This window comes from Rhineura floridana, chromosome 5 (assembly GCF_030035675.1).
Source record: "Rhineura floridana isolate rRhiFlo1 chromosome 5, rRhiFlo1.hap2, whole genome shotgun sequence".
Classification (NCBI taxonomy): Eukaryota; Metazoa; Chordata; class Lepidosauria; order Squamata; family Rhineuridae; genus Rhineura; species Rhineura floridana.
This window is the reverse complement of record NC_084484.1, coordinates 99,476,298-99,497,356: the sequence shown is the minus strand read 5'-3', so window position 1 is coordinate 99,497,356 and position 21,059 is coordinate 99,476,298. Positions and strand designations below refer to the sequence as shown.

The 21,059-nt window shown below is 39.9% G+C and overlaps 1 protein-coding gene across 1 annotated transcript in view; it reads left to right on the top strand.

Annotated features, from left to right (window-relative positions):
- TTC3 (tetratricopeptide repeat domain 3) overlaps positions 1-21,059 on the top strand; it is a 111,398-nt gene that overhangs the window by 2,077 nt on the left and 88,262 nt on the right. Inside the window, exons 2-6 of the mRNA XM_061627678.1 lie at positions 9,629-9,720; positions 11,026-11,071; positions 11,248-11,383; positions 12,004-12,091; positions 13,039-13,092. Of these exons, the coding sequence (XP_061483662.1) occupies positions 9,640-9,720; positions 11,026-11,071; positions 11,248-11,383; positions 12,004-12,091; positions 13,039-13,092 (405 nt within the window). The 5' untranslated portion in view covers positions 9,629-9,639. The remainder of the gene's footprint in view (positions 1-9,628; positions 9,721-11,025; positions 11,072-11,247; positions 11,384-12,003; positions 12,092-13,038; positions 13,093-21,059) is intronic.

The following is a 21,059-nucleotide window of genomic DNA, read 5'->3' as shown; positions in this document are numbered from 1 at the left end:
AGCCAAGAGAGGCAGGCAGGCTGGCTGCCAGGAAGTAAGAGGGAAAGCGGCCCTTCCTTGTAGCCTTGCTTTTTTCTGCTTCACGAACAGCTCTCTCCTCTCCTTCTGAGTCATCATCAGCAGTGGCAGTGCAAGGAGATGGGAGTCAGCGATAGTAATCCCCTCTTCTTCCTGGAAGCTCCATTCTCAGCCTCCTTTGGCGGCATCTGCCATATGTTTTAAAGGCAGATGCTTGCCCTCGGCATGCAGATGCTCTGATTCTTCAACAAAAGTCCTCCCATCTTGTTTGGAGTAAGGGGGAGGTGTCATCGGCAGTGGGGAGCAGAAAGCATCCAGGGAGTGAAGACTTTTAAAAAAAATAATAATAATAATAAATAATTCATTTCTTTACTGTTCATGGCCCCCTCTGGATTATTTTGTGCAGAGCTTGGAAAAGTTACATTTTTAAACTACAACTCCCATCAGCCCCAGCCAACATGGCCACTGGATTGGGCTGATGGGAGTTGTAGTTCAAAAAAGTAACTTGTCCAAGTTCTGATTTCTTGGCCCCCGTGGGGGTCACGGCCCTAGGTTGGGAACCACTGCTATAACTGAAGCTACAAATTTTAAGATTGTTTTTTTATAAACAAACATTTCAGGAAGTTCAAGAACTTTCTAATACTATTATATATCTGTGTGTCCGTCAAGAGACAAGCTAGTGCCAAACTCTTAAAATAAGTACTTTTGATGTGCCTTTTTTTTTTTTTTTTAACTCTGAGGTTGGCAGAATCTGTTTAGGCAGTTTTGTATAACTTTATATGGGATTGAGTTCTTTTGGTATGTTTAATTTTTCAAATATGCAATTTTTCTCCCAACCCTTTCAGTCATTTGTTTATATACTGCTTTTTACCCAACCCCCCCCCAAACAGTGCATAACATATTAATATAAAAAGAAATGTAGAATAAAAGTACAGTTCCTGCCATTTTAATTCAAAAAAATATTTAGAACAGGCCTATACAGCATATGGCCTGTGGGCTGATTGTTACCTCCTGCCAAATAATTCTCTAATACCAACTGGATACTTTTTTTCTCCTCTTTCTGGGAGCCAAATCAAGTGGAGATAGAAAATGTCTGCAGTGTTTTGTATTGTGAATTCAAAGGGATCTGGTGATTTGGCACCAGTTTCCATGTGCTGTAACTAGCAAGTCAGACTTGCAAGATCAGTGTCTGTCAGTGCAATCATGTAAGTCTCATTGAGTTCAATTAATATAACTCAGGCGGGTATTGCAGCCTGAGACTTCCTTACAATCAGTTTATGTGTATGCCTAAAACCATGTTGTATGATTTAGACAAATACATGTTTGGGAATATATTTATAGGCACGTGCATCAGAGAACCAAGATGGCATATTCCTGTCAAGTGTACACTCCGTTGAATACCTGCCAGCTAATATGCAGAATAGTCAAGAAATCAGAAGAAGGCAAGGACTGGGGAGGGCAGCTATGACAGAACTAGAAAAGGTCCTCAAATGCAAAGATGTATCACTGAACACTAAAGGCAGAATCATTCAGATCATGGTATTCCCGATCTCTATGTATGGATGTGAAAGTTGGACAGTGAAAAAAGCAGATAAGAGAAAAATCAACTCATTTGAAATGTGGTGTTGGAGGAGAGCTTTGCGCATACTATGGACTGCGAAAAAGACAATTGGGTGTTAGAACAAATTAAACCAGAACTGTCACTAGAAGCTAAAATGATGAAACTGAGGTTATCATACTTTGGACACATCAAGAGAAGACATGATTCACTAGAAAAGACCATAATGCTGGGAAAAACAGAAGGAAGTAGAAAAAGAGGAAGACCAAACAAGAGATGGATTGATTCCATAAAGGAAGCCACAGACCTGAATTTACAAGCTCTGAACAGAGTGGTTCATGACAGATGCTATTGGTGGTTGCTGATTCATAGGGTCGCCATAATTCGTGATCGACTTAAAGGCACGTAACCACAACAACCATATGCTGAAAGGCCCATAACATATGAACTCTGGAAAGTGAAAGACTTGTGTGCTGTTGCAGGTGCTATAACTTGCACAAGGGGGGAATGACAGAAACAACAAGAGATCAGAAAAGGAGATAGGGTTTTAGCTTTTCTGGTATTTTTTTAAACAAAAATATACATTTAAAACAGCCAATAGAATAAGCCAAGGGTCATCAGCCTGGTGTGCGCAAGGTTCCCTTCCCCTGCTGAATTTCAGCTTGAAATAAGCATTATGTTGTAGCCAATATAATAGGTTGCAGTGTATCCTTGTTTGCAGTGTATCCTTGTTTGCAGAGTGTATGTGTTGCCCACAACAGTTTCTCTGGTTTGCAAATGTAACTACAGGTCTAAAAAGGTTGATGACAACTGAAATAAACAATCCTAAAAATAAAAATAAAACAACCAAAGAGCAAAGAGAATAAAATTGTAAGAGCAGAAACACTGCATTGCATTAAAACTTAATCTTTCCTAACCACCCAATGAAACACAGAAAACCTGCGCCACCGCATCAGAAAGCCAGGAGTAAGGGAGGGGCCAGAGGGATATCTCAGAGGAAGAAGCTGCAACATCCAATGCAGTCCTCCAGGCCCCTCTACCTGACCCAAGGGGCTCTCCCCAGGCTGCACCCTCTCTTTCCAGGCCATACTCCTCCCCAGCCTTGCTTCACACTCTCCTTGCTTGGCTTAACTATGTGCTTGAACTCTGAAAATGACTTGCTTACTTGGATGGAAGGATAGAGGGATGTGTTGAAATTAGCCTACTCTGCAAGGGTAAAATTTGCATTCATTACTCTGCAAATTTTACCCCTGGGCTCCATTTATCACTGGCAAGTGGCCTCAGAAAGGTTGTCCAGAAGGGAATGAGGCCCTTGGTTTGAAAAAGTTTCCCCACCCCTGGCCTGGGGAAGGGTCTATTTATTTATTGTATTTATTACATTTATATACCACCCCCAAACTTTATTGGCTAGCAGCCTTTTGTGAAGTCCAATCTATCTCCATTTCTGTGGTCCTTAGTTCTATGGCAGGATGTTTAGGATTCCACCTTAAATGTATTACTAGTCCCACCTAGGTGCTTGATAAATAAATATCAGTGTTTTAAAAGAGCTGCGCTTCACCATGAGGTCCCATGGCTTATACTACGTAATACTTATTTTGTATACTATACACAATACTTATTTTGGAAAGTTGTATCACAACCAGGGCTGTGGAGTCGGTACACCAAACCTTTGACTCCGACTCCTCTATTTTTCTACTGTCCGACTCCAACTCCTCCATAAATGGCAAATGTATATTAACTAGTAATAACAAATTTACTGTAGTAAAATGGTAGCACAAGGCATTTCATCACCACCACGTGAATCATCAGGCTAGATTGATAGAACATAAAATATATTTATTCAATTAAAATTTCTGAACAAGAAAACTTTCCTAAATTCCTATGAAAGTGAATGCAACAAACTATGCATTTAATAATTTTTAAAAAAGGTTTTTAACAGAAACATAGGATATACCTTAAAACTAAAGAATATATAAAATTATGACTAACAGAACATAATACATAAGCTGTCCTCTTACAAACTTTTTATAATTATATTAACAAATGCTTTCCTATAATTTCTTTAATAAACATATGTACTACAGAATTAGGTCTAATAGACGACAAAATTATTTATTTGAGCAAAGAATCTGAACAAAAAAATGCTGTCAGATGAAAACATACAAGACACTGTTACACACTTAATATTTTTAATAAATCTATGAAGAATTTGTCCTCAGAAAAAGAATCGCCTCAATCAGATCCTCCTTCATGGATGCCCTCAAATCTGATCTAATTATTCTAAGAGCAGAGAACAACCTCTCAACACTAACTTGGGTCGGTGGCAAAGCAGTAACCACCAGGGCAACATCTCTGACAATTTCAGGATATAAGGGAATGGCTTCTTGCACTGTTAGTTTTGATGAATGATCAAATTTTTTACTTCTTTTAGTGCAAGTGAGAAATTTTGCTGAAATTTACTCAGTTTGTTCTACATGGGTTCAGGGGAATCCTTTTCTATGCGGCGACGCTTTGCACACTCCTTGTGATCCAGATATTTTTCAAAATCAAATTTATCCTCATTTGATGAGGCTGAAGACATGGCAACACTAACTTCTTCCTCCTCCTGACATTTCTGTAACCCAGTCATCCTAACTGCTACCTCACAGAGCATCTTTCCCTTTAGTCAGCTGTTCATCATCCAGCAGAATCCGGTGCATTGGGTCTACATAAACAGCTGCCAAAATAATCTTGTTTTGTAATAATAGTGCCTCTCTTCGTTTCATTGAAGCAGCAATGCCATCTGCAATTAACCCTCCTCTTTGGGACAGGCGAAACATCAGGTTCTTCCACTCCTTCAAGAAAATGTCTGGAGTTAAGTCCTCAGCTTGTAATTTTTTAGTCACTGTAAATGGATGATGAAGCAACTCTTCCAATTCTGTCACCTGTGTCCACTGACCTTCGCTTAGCGTCACTTGAGGGTTGGCCATGTCCACAAGAAAGAGTTTCAGGTCAAGCAAGCGCTGAATCATTAAGTAGGTACTGCCCCAGTGTATGGCTTGATCTATAATTGCCCCTTTTCCAGTGTGTCTCTTCAAAATGGAATCAACTTTAGGTGTTCTGGCAGCAGTAACTAATTTCCTCACCTTGCCAATCAGAGCAGCAGCATGTCCTTCTTTCAGACTGTCTTTTATTGCCAGCTGCTGTGTGTGCACAACACAGCGCATGTGATGAATTCGGGACAGTTTTGAGGCAGCTTCAACAAGATCATCTAAAGGATCATCATTTTGTTGTTGTTCTGTAGCAACTTCAGTTTGTTCCTCAGTTGCAGGAGCGTGCTCTTCAATTTCAAACATTCCTATATCTTTGAAGTGTTCTTCTAGCTGTTGGTCACCTTCATTATCTGCATTCATTAGTTTAATTGTACTTAACATGTTTGAAGCATTATCAGTTACAATACAAAGAACTTGTTCTTTTTTAAGTTCATAATCTTGCAGAACCTTTTCCACTAGGACCTGGAGAAACTCGCTGGTGTGATGAGCTTCCATGTCTTTTACTGCCAGTGTCTTGGTAACTATTTCATTCTTGTCACAAGCAAATCGGACATTGATGGCAAAATAGTTCACTCTGTGGCATGTGCAGGCATCCATTTTAAGAAATACAAAGCATCCCCTGAGAGTTTTTTTATGTTCTTCTTTTTGGTTAAGGGCTTCTTCAATCACTATGTTTCTAATACTATCTCTTTCCAGAGAAACACCAAGTTTGTGGGCCATTTCTCCATTCAGACCTATAAAAGCCGGTCGTGAAAATAATGATAAAGGCACACCATCCTTTGCAACAAGTTCTATGATATGTTTTTTGAATGTATCTGCCGTCATTGTTACAGTAACTTTGTCACTGACAAAATATCTTGTAACTGATGTCTAAGAAGTTTTCTGATCCTTTGCTTGGCTGGAAGTGCTGGGTATTAGTTCCTGGCTTTTGCTGTTATCTTTCTCATTCACAACTTTGAATACTTCTGGATGAAAGCGCTGTAAATGTCTTTTTAAATTGGAAGCTCTCGTAGGAGCATGTTTATCGCTGCCTGAATATGTGCTGTTCTTGGCATCACACCATTTGTCTTCAACTTGGTCTTTTGTCATACACTGACACACAAAATGTTTTCCATCCTGAGTTATGGTGAAATGCTCAAATACAGCTCACTTCATGGGAAGCTTCTTTGACATTGTGAATTTATATTTTTAAAAATTTGTGAATCAGAATTACAAATATTGTTCCTGAAAAATAAAAAAGTATAAAATATAGGTATAAAATGATATATTTACCCAAAGCCCATGAAAGCCCAACAGCCTCAGCTCATTCCTCTGGCTATGCCTTTGCACACCAGTTATCCTGAAAAATAAACTCAAAGCCCCAAAATGACAACCTTCCTATGACAACCTTCCCAAAATGGCTGCCTCACAGAAGGTCTGCCAAAATGGCCACAAGGCAAAGAAAGACCCAATCACACGGCCCCAAACTACCACCCATGCTCCAACACTAACTGTAGGCCCCAAATAATTCCAGTCCTCCAGGCCCTTAACAAGCCACCCAGGAGGCCTCAAATGAAGCAGGCCTGTCAGGCCTAGCAGAGACTCTCCCTGCCCCGACTCCAAAACTTGCAATGCCAGCCCTCCTCCAGGCCCTTAACAGGCCAGCCAGACTGCACAGGAGGCTGCTAAGTGAAGCAGGCCTGCCAGGCCTAGCAGAGACACTCTCTGCCCACACTCCAAACCTTGCAGGCCCCTTGCCTCAACCGCTCCAAGCCTCTCTCTCACGCTCTAATCCTGAGAAGCTGACCCACCAGGTCCTCTCTCTCCTGCCTTGTGTGCCACTGAAACAGATAACCAGCTAAGGCCCAAAGCGCCTAACGTGCTCCGTTGTCGCATCAGGCCAGAAATAGGCCGAGTGGAGGTGGAGCAGGGCTTAAATAGCCACCCTGCACCACCCCCTGTGTGACAGGCATGTGTGGCCATGCCACGCCCAAAAGGGGAGGGGCGTTGAAGCCATGCCAGGTCTTCCCCAGCATGACTGCAAAGGCCCACCATTGCCAGAGCTCTTGGGTCTGACAATGGTGGGAATTGTTATAATATTATAAGTTTTTATTTTGAAGCTGGAGTTGGTACATTTCTTCCGACTCCACCCAAAATTGCTTCTGACTCCGACTCCACGACTCCGACTCCACAGCCCTGATTACAACCTACAATTCTTGCATAGGAACCATGGTTCAGTACTAATTTCTGCACCCCTTTCCATCTTCTCCAAACCTGTGTCTTGACCAGCTTTTATAAGAAAACAAGTTCTAAAAACCCAGAGAGAGAACTGCTCTTAGGATTTTTGCACATATTGTCTCTTCTCTCTGCTTTAATGCCAGATTACAAGAATGAACTCTGACATCCCCCCTTCCACCTTCTGAGTTAATCCTCCATACAAACAACCAAAGTCTCTTGCTGTGTTTCTCTTATCAGGCAAGCCTCAGAAAAGGTCTGCTGAGACCTTGCTGTTCCCATGTATTTACCTATAAAATTCCAGGTGAATGGTTCTGAGCATGAATGCCTTTTGCAGGGACACAGCTTCTTCACTACCCTTACATTGAAATTAAGAACTCAGGTGAAGGAGGATGTTCACCACAGAGGTGGGGGAGTGCTTGCCTCTCACCAGCGAGGGGAGTTATCAATATCTGGTAATGCCTCAGCTTACAAGCTAAGAGAGCTGATAGTCTCCTGTGGGAGAAAGTGGTTTTTGAAATATTGGGCTTTACAAGACTGATACCAGCACTTTGAATTGGGTCTAGAAGCACTTAAGGAGCCAGCACAGTTGGTGCATTATTGGTGTTATGCACTCTGTGTGGCTAGTTCCAGGTACAATCCTCATTGATGCATTTTGAACCTGTTGAAGCTTCCAAGTACTTTTCAGAAGCAACCCTATGTAGAACATGCCCCAGTGGGCTAACCTGGCTGTTACCAGTGCATGCATGATTTTGGCCAGGGTGCATCAGCCTGAGATAGTAAATGGTTCACCTGGATGTCTCTGCAACCTGAGTTTTAACACAGTTGCTAGATCCAGAAGCACCTCCAAGCCCCAAACCTGGTCTGTGTGTGAGAGACTGCGCTACTAGAACAGACTGAACACCTAAACCTGGATAAGACTAGGTGGGTTAACATATGGAATAAAATGTGTCAAATTCTTTTCTATGGCTAATTTGGCATAGAATTTGGTACTCCTTAGGTAATAAAAACAAAAAAGTGGCCTTCAGAAGTTATTTGAGTTGTCTGCCCCAATTTAGACTCTCCTCTTGGTTCTAACACAAAAATTGCAGATAGTTGCATTTTTTCCTTAGACAAAATCCAAAAGTAACATTAGAGTTATTTAGGGCCATCTAAAATGTTTCAAAGTAGTGAGCAAGCTTTTAGGTTCTTCAGAAGTTGTCTTAAGGCTGGATGTTAAAAAGAGGGGGGAGGTAGCAGGAAGTTGGAGAAACCTTTGAAGACTTTCTTATGCCTGAAGTTTTTTTCCCCCACTCCCTGTTTTATTGTTTTTGTTTAACATCTAGTCCAAAAATGTTTCTTGGAGAACTGAAAAGCTTATTTGCTGCATTTGTAATTTGAAGCAGCTATTGCCCAGCTGTGAAGGCAAGATAAGGTGTACTTAATGAGCAAGTCCATTTGTTGATTAGAATTGTTTCCTCGGTGGTTCAGTTTGAACACATTATCTTGAAGGCCACTTCCTTCCAGCTGGGTAGTTTGTTGTAGCAAAAACAACAAAAGGTTGTTTCTGGTGATACAGAAAGCAGACATATTGTGATCACAGTTCTCAGCTTCACAATGATTCATTAATCAGAGAGGAGTTCAAAGATTTAAAGCTTTTCAGATTAAAGTTTTGATAACTTATCCAACACAACAAAAGTCACAGAGGCAATACTGTTTTTTTTTTTAAAGTATAACTGACAACACAGGTTTAAAATGCTGGAAGTGTGAGCTATCAAGTTACAGTATAACACCCTTTTGAAATAAAAAAAAGCTAATATTGATATAGTTTTACTGATATTATTATGATTGTACATAGGCCATCAGTGTACATGTTGATCTGAAAAAGGCAAGTCACTGCCCTAAAAAGCTTACAATCTGAATACAAGGTAGTTGATATTTTCTTGACTGTTATTTTGATTACAAACTCTGGACTTTCTGTGGGGGCATGTTGTACCTCCCATATGAATGGTTTTGATTTGTTTTAAAGAAAGTTTTATTAAATCAATCCTAGTAATGGAATACAAAACTTTCTTCTTAAGTGTTCTTTCCATCTCTGATACCATTGAAAGAATAGAGCCTTTGTAAAGTAAAGAGTGCCTATTGCATATGCTAGTAGCTATATTGGCAGAACTGGAAATAAATTTGGAATGCAAGTTAAGCACTTTGTCAGCATTTAAGTCTGATTCACTGGTTTTGCTAGTGATTTGAGGTGCACCTTTTCAGAGAACTGTTCCTGTCTTTCATAGCTGTTTCTGGAATGACAGTTCTGAATGTTCTTTCATACAGGCCTCTGGCCTTAAGCTACTAGAGTATGAAAATTTAATAAAATGATGAATGTTGGTGAAGAAAGTGTGACTGAGAATATTTTTCTTATGCAGGCTGATAGTTTTATGGATTGACATTTGTGCAATTAGCATGTATGATCCTCACTGTCTGAAAAAGATGCTAAACACAAGTTACACAGTGTACCATCAAATCACATGCTGGATGAACTTTTGCAAAACTCTCCAGAGCAAACGTGGGGGATAGGGGAAGGACAGGAAGTGGAAGTTCTATTGCACAAGTGGAAGTCTGCTGGTGTAGTGTGGATACAACCCAATATTTAGACCTGTTTGTCCAAGAGCTGAATCAAATAGTTTCAATTGTTATATCCTTTTTATTGTGATCTTTTTTGTTGTTGTTGCAGGAAAAAGGTGATTCTTTAAACCTCTATTAAAATCTTCAGGGATAGCCAATATTTCCAAGTGTTTATGCTAATTTAATTGTTTCCTCATTGTTTTTTCAGGATCATGCAGTATGGAAAATCCTAAATTTGATCCGGATTTTGTCGATCATATCACATTATGTGGTGCTTATATTAGACCATGTTGTGAAGTGGTAAGCTGTGCTTGATTTTCTTGCTGCCTGCTAACACTTGCTAGCTGTGGTGCACAGAGAGAGTAGCATAGAATCAGGTGAATTTAATATTGTCTATTGAAGATGTGCACATCTTTTGTTTGTATATCAGAAGAAAAGGAACAGGTTTGGGACTACAGATGAAAGGCACTTATTTCCAGAATCTCTGCCAGGACTGAACAAACAAGTAGTCCAGGGTTAACAAGCAAGCGCTTCCAGAGAACACAAAAATCAGCCTGTAGCAATTTTGTATGTGCTTATCATGCAAAAACTCTTTATGTTCATCCTTGATGAGACCACAGCACCCCTCCCCCAAGCTGGCTAAACTACATGTGCTCCATATGACTTTTATACTGTGTTATGTATATGGATATTGTTTATGTATTTTGCTTTGTAAATTAATTTGATATGTTTTTATTCTACCTTGTGTATTCTATTTTAAACCGCTTTGAGATCTTTTAGATAGTAATGGGTTTATAAATGGAAATAATAATAATAATAATAATAATAATAACTATTATTATTATTATTATTATTTGTTTTAATGTGGATTTATACTGCAGCAGATGGCTGTTAGTAATGCCCTCTTGGGTGTCTTGTCTCTGTCATGGTAGAAACAAGTGAAGAGAGGACTTCAATAGGTACTAGGAAGCAGTTAGTTATAATATGCTGTGGGTGAGTGCTTTTGGAGTAGAAAACTCCTTCTGCAGGGCCAATTCAATCAGTTCATTTCTGGCACAAGGTAATATCACTTATGTTGTTTCTGTGACAGGAGGGTTTCCATATTAAATAGTTTGAAGTACAACGTCACCTAGTTTCTGTCGTTGAAATTCTCTCCTCTCTTGTTATTGCCCTCCACCTGTCCCATCCTATACTATACATTTCAAGGAGTATTTTATACAGCAAATCCTTGGAACTGTTCTGCCAGAGACAGCTGATTCATCTTCCTTGTGCTGAGTGAGAAATTCTTTCGCATCCTTCTCCAGTACCAAACAAAGTCCTTCAGTTCCAGCAATGAAAGCAAAGCTCAGTTTGCCTGTGTAACATATAACAAGCTTTTCAGAGCAAGCACCCTCCTATTAGTTTGCATTGATAAACTTGTTGATAGGTGGATGCTCTGCAAAAAGAAAGCATGTTTTAGTACATGCTAACTTTTTGCTACTGCTTTGAGTTGCATTCAGAATCTGTTCTTGGATCACTATTGCTTAAATGTGGGCTGTTTTAAACTTTTGTGTAACCTTATTTCCCTTCAGCACAGTAATTGTAAATATCCATGTTGTTTTGTAGGTTCGGGAAAAATTTGGAAGCTGTTCTACAAAGAAATACAAACCAGGTATATAAACTAACAATGCAAATTAGACAGACTGTACAGAGTGAAGAGTTGTTTTAATGGCCCTGTCCTGTACTTTGCTGTGCTGTGCTTCACAGCAGTGGTGCAGATTTTCAGAACTGTAGGGCTTATTAGAGCTTTGTTTTGGATAATTATCTTTCTTCCCTTTTGTTCTGTAGGTGAAATCTGTAAAATATGGTGTAGTAAACCAATTCCTGAGCTGCACAAATATTGTGATGTGATTAAAATATATACCTTTTGGCCATTTTTATTTGCTCCTGGATGTAACCACACAAAGAAATGTTATGATTACAGGTAAACAGGCTTTTTTTTAAAAATTCATTGAATGCTTACTTTGCACTCTTGTTTGAATGCTTAAATATAGAAGATTTGTGTATGTTTTGCATGTGTATGCATGACAGAGAGAGGTTCTCAAAATAGTAAGAAATATTCATTTTTGTAATGAGTCATGAGAAAATAACAATAAAAGAACTAGAACAAATTACTTCTACTTCCCCTCATCCCTACTGTGTGTAGCATCTTGCCTGGTGAAGAGTTTTGGAGAACTTGAAACTATGTCATCCTTCTGTGACATTTTGGTTGGTTCCATCAAAGGTATGGCCCAACTGGATTTTGGAGGGGTTTTTTTTCATATAGACCAACATGGCTACTTTTGTTTTTTAAATTATTCAGAGTAAACCCTCAGTTGGAATTACTACTGAATAGATATGCTTAGTAGCATGCTATTAGTTGACTATTAATGTTTAAATGAAATGAATGCCTGTAGCTTCTGGCACACATACAATACAAAATGAGGTATTTGTCATAATCTGCTGTTTTAAGATCTGTGCATAGTTCTAAGAGTCTTGTTTATTTTGGTCTTTCTTAAATAGTATTAGAGGATGTCATTTAACATTAATCTGCTTGAATTTAAGTGATTGTGAAGTCGGTGAGCTAAATTTGGAGAGACTGTATGAAATTGAGACTTTAGAAGATGTTACTGATATAGCCAAAAAGTTTGCAGTAAGTTATTCTTGTTTTTCTTTTAAGTTATCTGAAATGTTAATGCTGTATTTGCATTTGAAAGGTAACATAAATACTGGTTGGATAGAATTTTTGTTGATGTATTTAACTTTATTTAGGCTGCAATCTAGCCATGTCTACTCAGAAATAAGTCCTATTGAATTCAGTGGGGCTTACTGGCTGGGAGTCCAGAGTCTGTGAGTTCAAATCCCTGCTCGTGTCTCCTGGGTGTAAAGGGCCAGCTAAAGATCACCCCCACAGTGAGTGGCTTAGGGGTTATGTGCCCTGCCACCTGTGCAGTCGTGGGCAAGCTGCATAGTCCCAAGGAGCCCAGTTGCCCCACAGCTGGCAGTTGCAGACAAGGAAGGGGCTGGCTTTTGCAGCTGTGGCAAGCTGATCAAGCCCTAGGCAGCTGGGGAGGACTAGCCTCGGGGAGGCAATGGTAAACCCCCTCTGAATACCTCCTACCATGAAAACCCTATTCATAGGGTAGCCATAAGTCAGGATCGACTTGAAGGCAGTCTATTTCCATTTCATTCCCAGATAAGTGTGGTTAGGTTTGCAGCCTGACTCTCATATCTCAGTTTAAGTTAGAAAGGCCCTTCGGATCATGGACATGATGTAGTATAAAATCTACTTAGAATATATCTTGAATTGTTTAGTATCTTTTGAAACCTTTGCTGCTATCTGGTATAATCCAGCAGTAGATGAATATAATTTTTTTAAAGGGTAAGAGAAGAGAAAGCTGAATGTAATATTTTAGTATTCGTGATGTTGTGGTATTGTTTGTAACAAACATCACTGAAGCTATTTGTATGCAATCAAAATTGGGTTATGAAGGTCCTGCCATGGTGTAAGTCCATAGGCAAAGCATGTTGTTAGAAAATGAATGCATGTCAGTGCTGTCAAGTTTTGCTATTTTTCCTCATTTCTTCTCTTCTCCCCAGGATGTTCCACGTTTCATCAATGGCATATTGAAAATTGGAACTGAAATAGACAATGTAAGTTTATTTTCAGCTACTGGAAGCTTTTTTTGTTTAGCAGAATTCTATGCCTCTTTTTTAAATAAGTGCAAGCCTCCTTCGTTTATTTTCTTACATTTATATTCTAACATTCTTCCATTATGGGACTCAAGGCATCAAGCATGTGGTTTCCAACTGATCACTCATCCAAGCACTGACCATTCCAATATCTGCTTAGTTTAGAAAGGTGGTAGCCTTGTCTATCTTCCGACAATACCTGGGATTTATAGAAACTTCTACCTTATTAGGCAGAATTCATGATTCAAAATGCAATGGGGTCAGAATGATCATGTGATTTGTAGATCATAGGGAACCAACTGAAAACTGCTATTTGTAAAACCCAACCATAATGTGCCAGTGGATATACCAGATAACAATTCAGCATAAACAGCAAGGGTCCTCGTATCTACACTAAAAGAACAATTTCTTACAAGCATGGAATGAGTATTATGCCACAGCAGTGCCTGTGTGCAGATTGAAGTGCTGGAGTGAGCACATAAGGAGTAAGGCAGTTCTGTATTGATTATAACTGCAGGTCATTGGCTTGACTCTGCAGTCTTTGTACTATTTAAGATCTCCACCCCCTATTGTCATTTTTAAACAGTATTTAAATAGTTTTTTAAAAAATCTGATTAAAACTTTTAAAAGTGAGATTCCAGAGCATGCTACCTCATCTTCCACATTTCCTCATACTTTTAACTTTTCTCTTATGTCTCTTAATCACAAACTTAGATAGTGGGTGCCAACAGAATTGTAGCCAAGAGGGAGGGCTTGGCAGGCTCGGAACTCCAAAGTTTGCAGAAATAAATAAATTAAAGAATTTAGAGTGGCTTCGGCCAGATAGGCGGCCTAAAAATTAAATTATTATTATTATTATTATTATTATTAAAATATCCAAGGGAGCAAACTCCCCCCTCCCAAAAATAACTGAACATGCTCAGTAGCCACTTGAACGTAGAGTGATAGAAAACAAATGGTATATGTGGAGGGGAATGTTATGTCTAGAATAAATGATTGGCTGGAACTCAAACAGCGTTAGGAAGGAGGATGCACTGCAAGGTTTTGCTGCATCATTCTGTTATGCTCAGCCATCCATGTTTGGTATCACTTTGTTTTTTTTTTTACAATAATTTTTATTCAAATTTTCATAAAACATACAAAACAAAGTCATAAAACATTCAAAGACAAAAAAACAAAACAAAACAAAAATGATTAAACAAAAAAATAAAATGTTGACTTCCCATTTGTCACCAATCAAATCAGTTATAAGTCTACAATATATAACAATCCTGTCTCTTAAACTATATTATAAAATCACTTTCCTCCAGTAGTTATCTTAATTAATCATCAAATGTCATAAACATTACTTTATTCTTTCCACAAAAAGTCAAAGAGAGGTTTCAGTTCTTTAAGAAATATATCTATCAATTTTTCTCCAAATAAACATATCGATTAATCCATCTCATTAATAATAATAATAATCTTATTGTCATAACCATAGTCAAAATAAACATTTCGATTAATCCATCTCATCAAAATCTGTTAGGTCCAATAATTTCAATAGCCATTATTCCATTATCCCTATTAATTTCATCTTCCATCTTCAATAGTCCTGTTAAGTCCAGTAATTTCAATGTCCAATCTTCCATTATCAGTATTCCATAATAATCTTGCTGTCATAGCCATAGTCATATAATAAGAGTCTGATGGGAATTTCCTCTATCCCAAATATTTTCTTGCCAGCCATTCTGAATAAGTTGCTGAAATGCTGTTGTAAAGTCATATCTCTGTTCTTCTTTTTTACAAAATGCACTGGCTCATCTCTTGAAAGTTTTTCCATTGTCACATGGCTGCAGTTAATTCCATAGATTTTCACTATATCAAACTCCATCACGTCATTCCAGTCCAGAAGATTATCCAAGCCATTGATAACTTTATCTCTAATATCTTCATTAATTTCTTCAGAGATAACGTTAAATTCCAAACAGTAGATTTTATTTCTAATATCCATAAACTCCAGATCTTTTTCCAATTCCACATTTGTTCCAATCTCCAGGGCTTGTATCTTCCCTTTATTTATTCTTTTCTCATCTCTGATCTCATTCTCCTCTCTCACAGGATCCCCTATTCCTTTAAACTCCTGCGTCATTTTGCTCAGTTCAATTTTCAGCTCCTTACTACCCTGTCGCAGGGTTTGTTTCGTTATCTCAATCTCATCCATTATTTTCTGAAACATAATTACTTCCAGATTCTCAGCCACTTTCTTAGTTGCCATTTTTAAAACCACGAAAACAAAGCAAAACAAAAATAAAGAAGAACCACTTCTTATTTCAGCAACAATTGAGTTAATATTCCAGGCTTGATGACATCACAGTATAAACAGAGCAGCCTGCCTTATCTCTCTATGTTCAAGAATACAAAACAAATTTAGTTCCCAGCATCAAAACAGTTAGTGGCGTCGTGAAGAAGCAGATTCGTCAAAATAAAATAGACCAAAAAGAGAATAGTCCCAGACAATATAACATTCCTCGGAATAGAAATCCCTCTTCTGTTTATTATCTTTAGAATGCACTTCCAGGACAGCTTTTTGCAACAGAAACAGAGATAAGCAGTTAATTTCGTGAATAACAGAGAAGAGTTATAGCTCACCAGAAGTTCTTCAAAGCCGATCAATCTGACAAATCTCCTTTTGCTGCAACAATTTAAACCAAGTAAGAAAAATAATAGAAAGAAGGGTGCTTGCCTGTTAGTCTGTTTTCTCTTTGAAGAAAAGATAAACGTATCACTTAAAACAGATAGAGCATGTTCGGAAGTCCGTCCGGCATTGTTGGCTGGACCTTTTGTCATAAATTAATGAAATCCAGTCCTCCCAGCAAAAACAGGCTTTTGAGGTTGATCTCTACGTTTCTCCCTGCCCGGGAGAAATTTTATCAGTCAAAAAAAAATGTTCTGACTGATTTATATCTGAATAAGCTTCTTTTGAGGCGGGAGCCCGTCTCAAAAGCAGGCACAAGCGAAATCACCCTTCCCGGAAGTGATGTTTGGTATCACTTTGGAAGCTAAACAGAGCCATCCAAGCTAAGGTAGAGGTTCCTACATAAGGGCACTTCCTAGGATGCACACCTTGATGTGGTGAGGGAGTTTGAGAATGTTGAAGAAGCTCAGAGCAATGTCAGGAGTCTAGACCAAGAGGCTACACTTCTAGCAGGGGCACCCAAGGCGTAATGGTCAAAGCTGAGACACCAGATTAAGATGCATCCAAACTCAGAGGAAGGCAATGGTAAACCACCTCTGAATATCTCTTAGGATGAAAACCCTATGAACAGAACATCCAAAATGCAACATGAGATAGTGCTGGAAGATGAGACCCCCAGGTCAGAAGGCACTCACTGAACAAAGGACAAGTACGAGTAGCGCTGTGACTAATGACACAGCTGGGTCAAAGCCGAAAGGAAGCCCAGAGGCTGATGCGCACAGATGCGAAAGGAGAGTCCGGAGTTGTACGACACACACAACAGGAACATGGAATGTGAGAAGCATGAACCAGGGAAAGTTAGAAATTGTCAAGCAAGAAGTGGAACGCGTCAACATTACAATACTTGGTGTGAGTGAATTAAAATGGATGGGAATGGGACATTTTCAATCAGGCAACTACAAAATATTTTATGCAGGAAATGGGAAATTAAGAAGAAATGGGGTTGCTTTAATAGTGAGCAGTGATGTAGCAAAAGCAATTAGGAGCTACAACGCAAGGTCTGAGCGAGTGATATCACTGAGATTAAATGGGAAACCTATTAACATAACCATCATCCAAGTCTACGCTCCAACAGCAAACACAGAAGAAGAATTGGAGATATTTTGTGCAGAAGTACAGGAAGAAACTGATCATACACCAAAACAAAATGTGCTGATAATCCTGGGGGACTGCAATGCAAGAGTAAGGAACAGAGAAGAACTAGGAATTGTGGGGAAATGGGGCTTAGGTGACAGAAATGAGGCAGGAGAAAGACTTACCGTATATTCCAGCGTATAAGACGACTGGGCGTATAAGACGACCCCCAACTTTTGAGAAGATTTTCCTGGGTTCGGCCCTTACTTGGCATAAACCAACTGAAGGGCCTCAGTTAGACAGGCCCCATTGGTTTCAGTGGGTCTGCTCTGGGTAGAACTAACACTGGATAAAATCCTATGTGCGCACTGACTCAAGAGTAAACCCAGTGGTACCGGGCGGTGCTTAGGGCTGCATCCGACGCTACTCAGATGAGACCCACTGAAATTGGTGCAACTAAGCCAGCTACCTCTACTTGTTTCCATGGGGCTACTCTCGAGTCAGGACGAAGCAGGGCCGAACGGCACCCCCGCAGGCACACTGACTCGGGCAGCAAGCCCGGTAGAACTTGGCCCGAGAAGGCCGGCGTAACACCGGATCGGGGCCACCGGTCATCGGCGAGAAAGAGACAAGGAGAAAGCCTCACCTTCGTCGGAATCCCGCGTGCGGCCGCTGCGCTCTCCATCCTCTTTGTCAGCGGGGCTGTCCAGCTCCTCCTCCTCCTCGAAGCTCTCAGAGGTGGCAGCAGTGGCGGCGGAGCCCGTGCCGGCGGGCAGCGCAGCGGAGGCAGCGGCGGCGGGGGGCGGAGGCCCCGGCGGCGGCAGCGCGGGAGAAACCCGTGCTGCGACGCTCATGGCCGAAGCGGGGAGGAGGAGAAGGCTCCGCCACCGCTGCCCAAGGCACCCGGTGCTTTTTTCCCTCACAACGGCGAGCCGGTTTGTGGTTGGTTTTTTTTTTTTTAACTCCCTACCACAGGCAGCCGCAAGCTGCCCCCCCGCCTCCTACGTGCAGGCACGCAAACCACTTCCGCTCCTTCCTTTCCTTCCTTCCTTGGCTGGCTTCTTCCTCCCTTAGTTGTGTTTGGACCACTGCGCCACCCGTAGGGTGTAAGACGCGGCGATACTCCGGCGGCGTTTGCGGCCGTAGACTTAATGTTTTAGACTCACGTGCCCGCCAAGCGTCTCCGGGGTCAGTTTGGGAGCCCTTCCTCAGCCCGCCCACTTTTGTTTCTTGTAGAAGACAGCAATGCCTCAGTTGGCGAAGTACCCGTATATTCCGGCATATAAGACGACACCCGGCATATAAGACGACACCCGACTTTGGAGAAGATTTTCCGGGGTTAAAAAGTCGTCTTATACGCCGGAATATACGGTAATTGAATTCTGTGAAGCCAATAATTTGTTTCTTGCACACACTTTTTTTGAGCAACCAAAAAGACACGTGGACATCACCAAATGGTCAATATAGGAATCAAATTGATTATATAATTAGTAGCAGAAGATGGAGAAGTTCCATACTTTCTGCAAAACAAGACCAGGAGCAGACTGCGGTACAGATCATGAACTGGTCGTATCGAATATCAGAGTAAAGCTAAAGAAGAACAACAAAGCAATCATAATGCCAAAATACAATTTAAATAACATCCCAGAAGCATATAAAGATCAAATAAGGAACAGGTTTGAGGCTTTAAATCTAGTTGACAGAGAACCAGAAGAACAATGGAGTGAAGTCAGAGATGTTATCAGGGAAGAATGCATAAAGACAATACCACTAATTAAAAAGAGAGAAAGACCTCAATGGATGACTGAAGAAACTCTTAAAATGGTTAAAGAGAGAAGGAAAGCGAAAGCAAAATGAGATAGAAATACGGTCAGAACCCTAAATGCAACAATACAGCGACTAGTACGTAGGGACAAAGAGAACTATTACAATAGTTATTGTATAGAAATAGAAGAGGACAACAAAAAGGGTAGAACAAGAGCCCTATTCCAAAAGATTAGAGAAATGAGAGGGAAATTTAAACGAAGAGTAGGGATGTTGAATCATCAACAGGGGAACACACTGACTGACCGAGATGAAATAAAACAAAGGTCGAAGCAATACACTGAAGAACTCCATAAAAGCGATGCTAGGATGACAGACTCATTCATGGAGGAACCGTATGATGAAGAACCAGAAATTCTAGAATGTGAGGTGAAAGCTGCTCTTAAAATTCTTGGAAGAAACAAATGACCAGGAATAGATGGCATACCAATAGAGTTGCTACAAGCTACTGAGACTGAATCTGTCTAAATTTTGACTACAATCTGTCAAGAAATATGAAAAACTAACCAATGGCCTACAGACTGGAAGTGTTCTATGTACATCCCAATTCCAAAGAAAGGGGATCCCAGGGAATGCAGTAATTATCGAACTCTTGCCTTAATATCCCATGCAAATAAAGTAATGCTCAAGATTCTACAACAAAGGCTCTTACCATATATGGAGCGAGAAATGCCAGACATCCAAGCTGGATTTAGAAAGGGAAGAGGCACCAGAGATCATATTGCAAACATACGTTGGATAATGGAACGGGCCAAGGAATTTCAGAAGAAAATCACCCTGTGCTTTATAGATTACAGCCAAGCCTTTGACTGTGTAGATCATGAAAAACTATGGAATGCTTTAAAAGAAATGGGGGTGCAACAGCATCTGATCGTCCTGATGTGCAACCTATACTCTGGACAAGAGGCTACTGTAAGGACAGAATATGGAGAAACCAATTGGTTCCCCATTGGAAAGGGTGTAAGACAGGGCTGTATTTTGTCACCCTCTATATTTAATCTATACGCAGAACATATCATACGGAAAGCAGGATTGGACCAAGATGAAGGAGGTGTGGAAAATGGAGGGAGAAATATCAATAATTTAAGATATGCAGACGATACCATACTACTAGCAGAAACCAGTAATGATTTAAAATGAATGCTGATGAAAGTTAAAGAGGGAAGCACAAAAGCAGGACTACAGCTGAATGTCAAAAAGACTAAAGTAATGACAACAGAAGATTTATGTAACTTTAAAGTTGACAATGAGGACATTGAATTTGTCAAGGATTATCAATACCTTGGCACAGCCATTAACCAAAATAGAGACAATAGTCAAGAAATCAGAAGAAGGCTAGGACTGGAGAGGGCAGCTGTGAGAGAACTAGAAAAGGTCCTCAAATGCGAAGATGTACCACTGAACACTAAAGTCAGGATCATTCAGACCATAGTATTTCCGATCTCTATGTATGGATGTGACAGCTGGCTAACTCCAGTGGTGATTTCCAAAATTCTGTCCATATCATAAATGTTACCTTTGTCCTACTGTTCCTTCAAGACAAATGAATTTTGGGACTAGCTGGAACAGTTCTTTCCGTGAACATGTTCTCAAGCATACTTTTGTACATCCATTGTTGCATTGTTTCTGACTGGTCAGGCTGACTCTGGCACACCTAGAAATATTTTGGACAAGTTCCCTGAGTTAAGTTTGGGAACTTAACTCAGGGTGTTTGTGAATGTATGGGCACCCTCAGGTCTATTCATTTTGCTGTAGGGGTTCTTGTCTTTCTATTTTTCTCAGAAATCCCTTTTCCTTATTTATAAAATACATAGCTCATGAAGGAGAATTTTATTTAAAACACTTGGGCTCATTTTGAAGTCACACAAAGAAAAAGAAAGAACTGGTTAACTAGTATTTGTTTCTTAGCCACTTAGATATATAGACAGACAAGCAGGCCACCCCAGATGTACCCTTTTCTTTATGGAAAGACACCTATAAAGTTAATACACTGTTATTTAAAATCTAAAATCTATTTCTCCTTATTAAAACATTTGATTACTTATCCCCTAGATGGCGTTCAAGAATCGAGCATTGACAATCCCAGCCTTTTCCCCAAAATTTAAACACTCCTTGATTCTGAACAATGAAATAATTAATCTTCAGCCTTAGTCAAGTACCAGTCGGTTTGCCAAGAAACAAAAGATCGGCGTGACCTGTTGCCAATGGCAACGGGTTCTGAGTTAAATATTAAGATCCAGGTTTTCTCTACAGGCTTGAATCTCAGGGCCCTATTAGGCTTGAAGTTCAATAT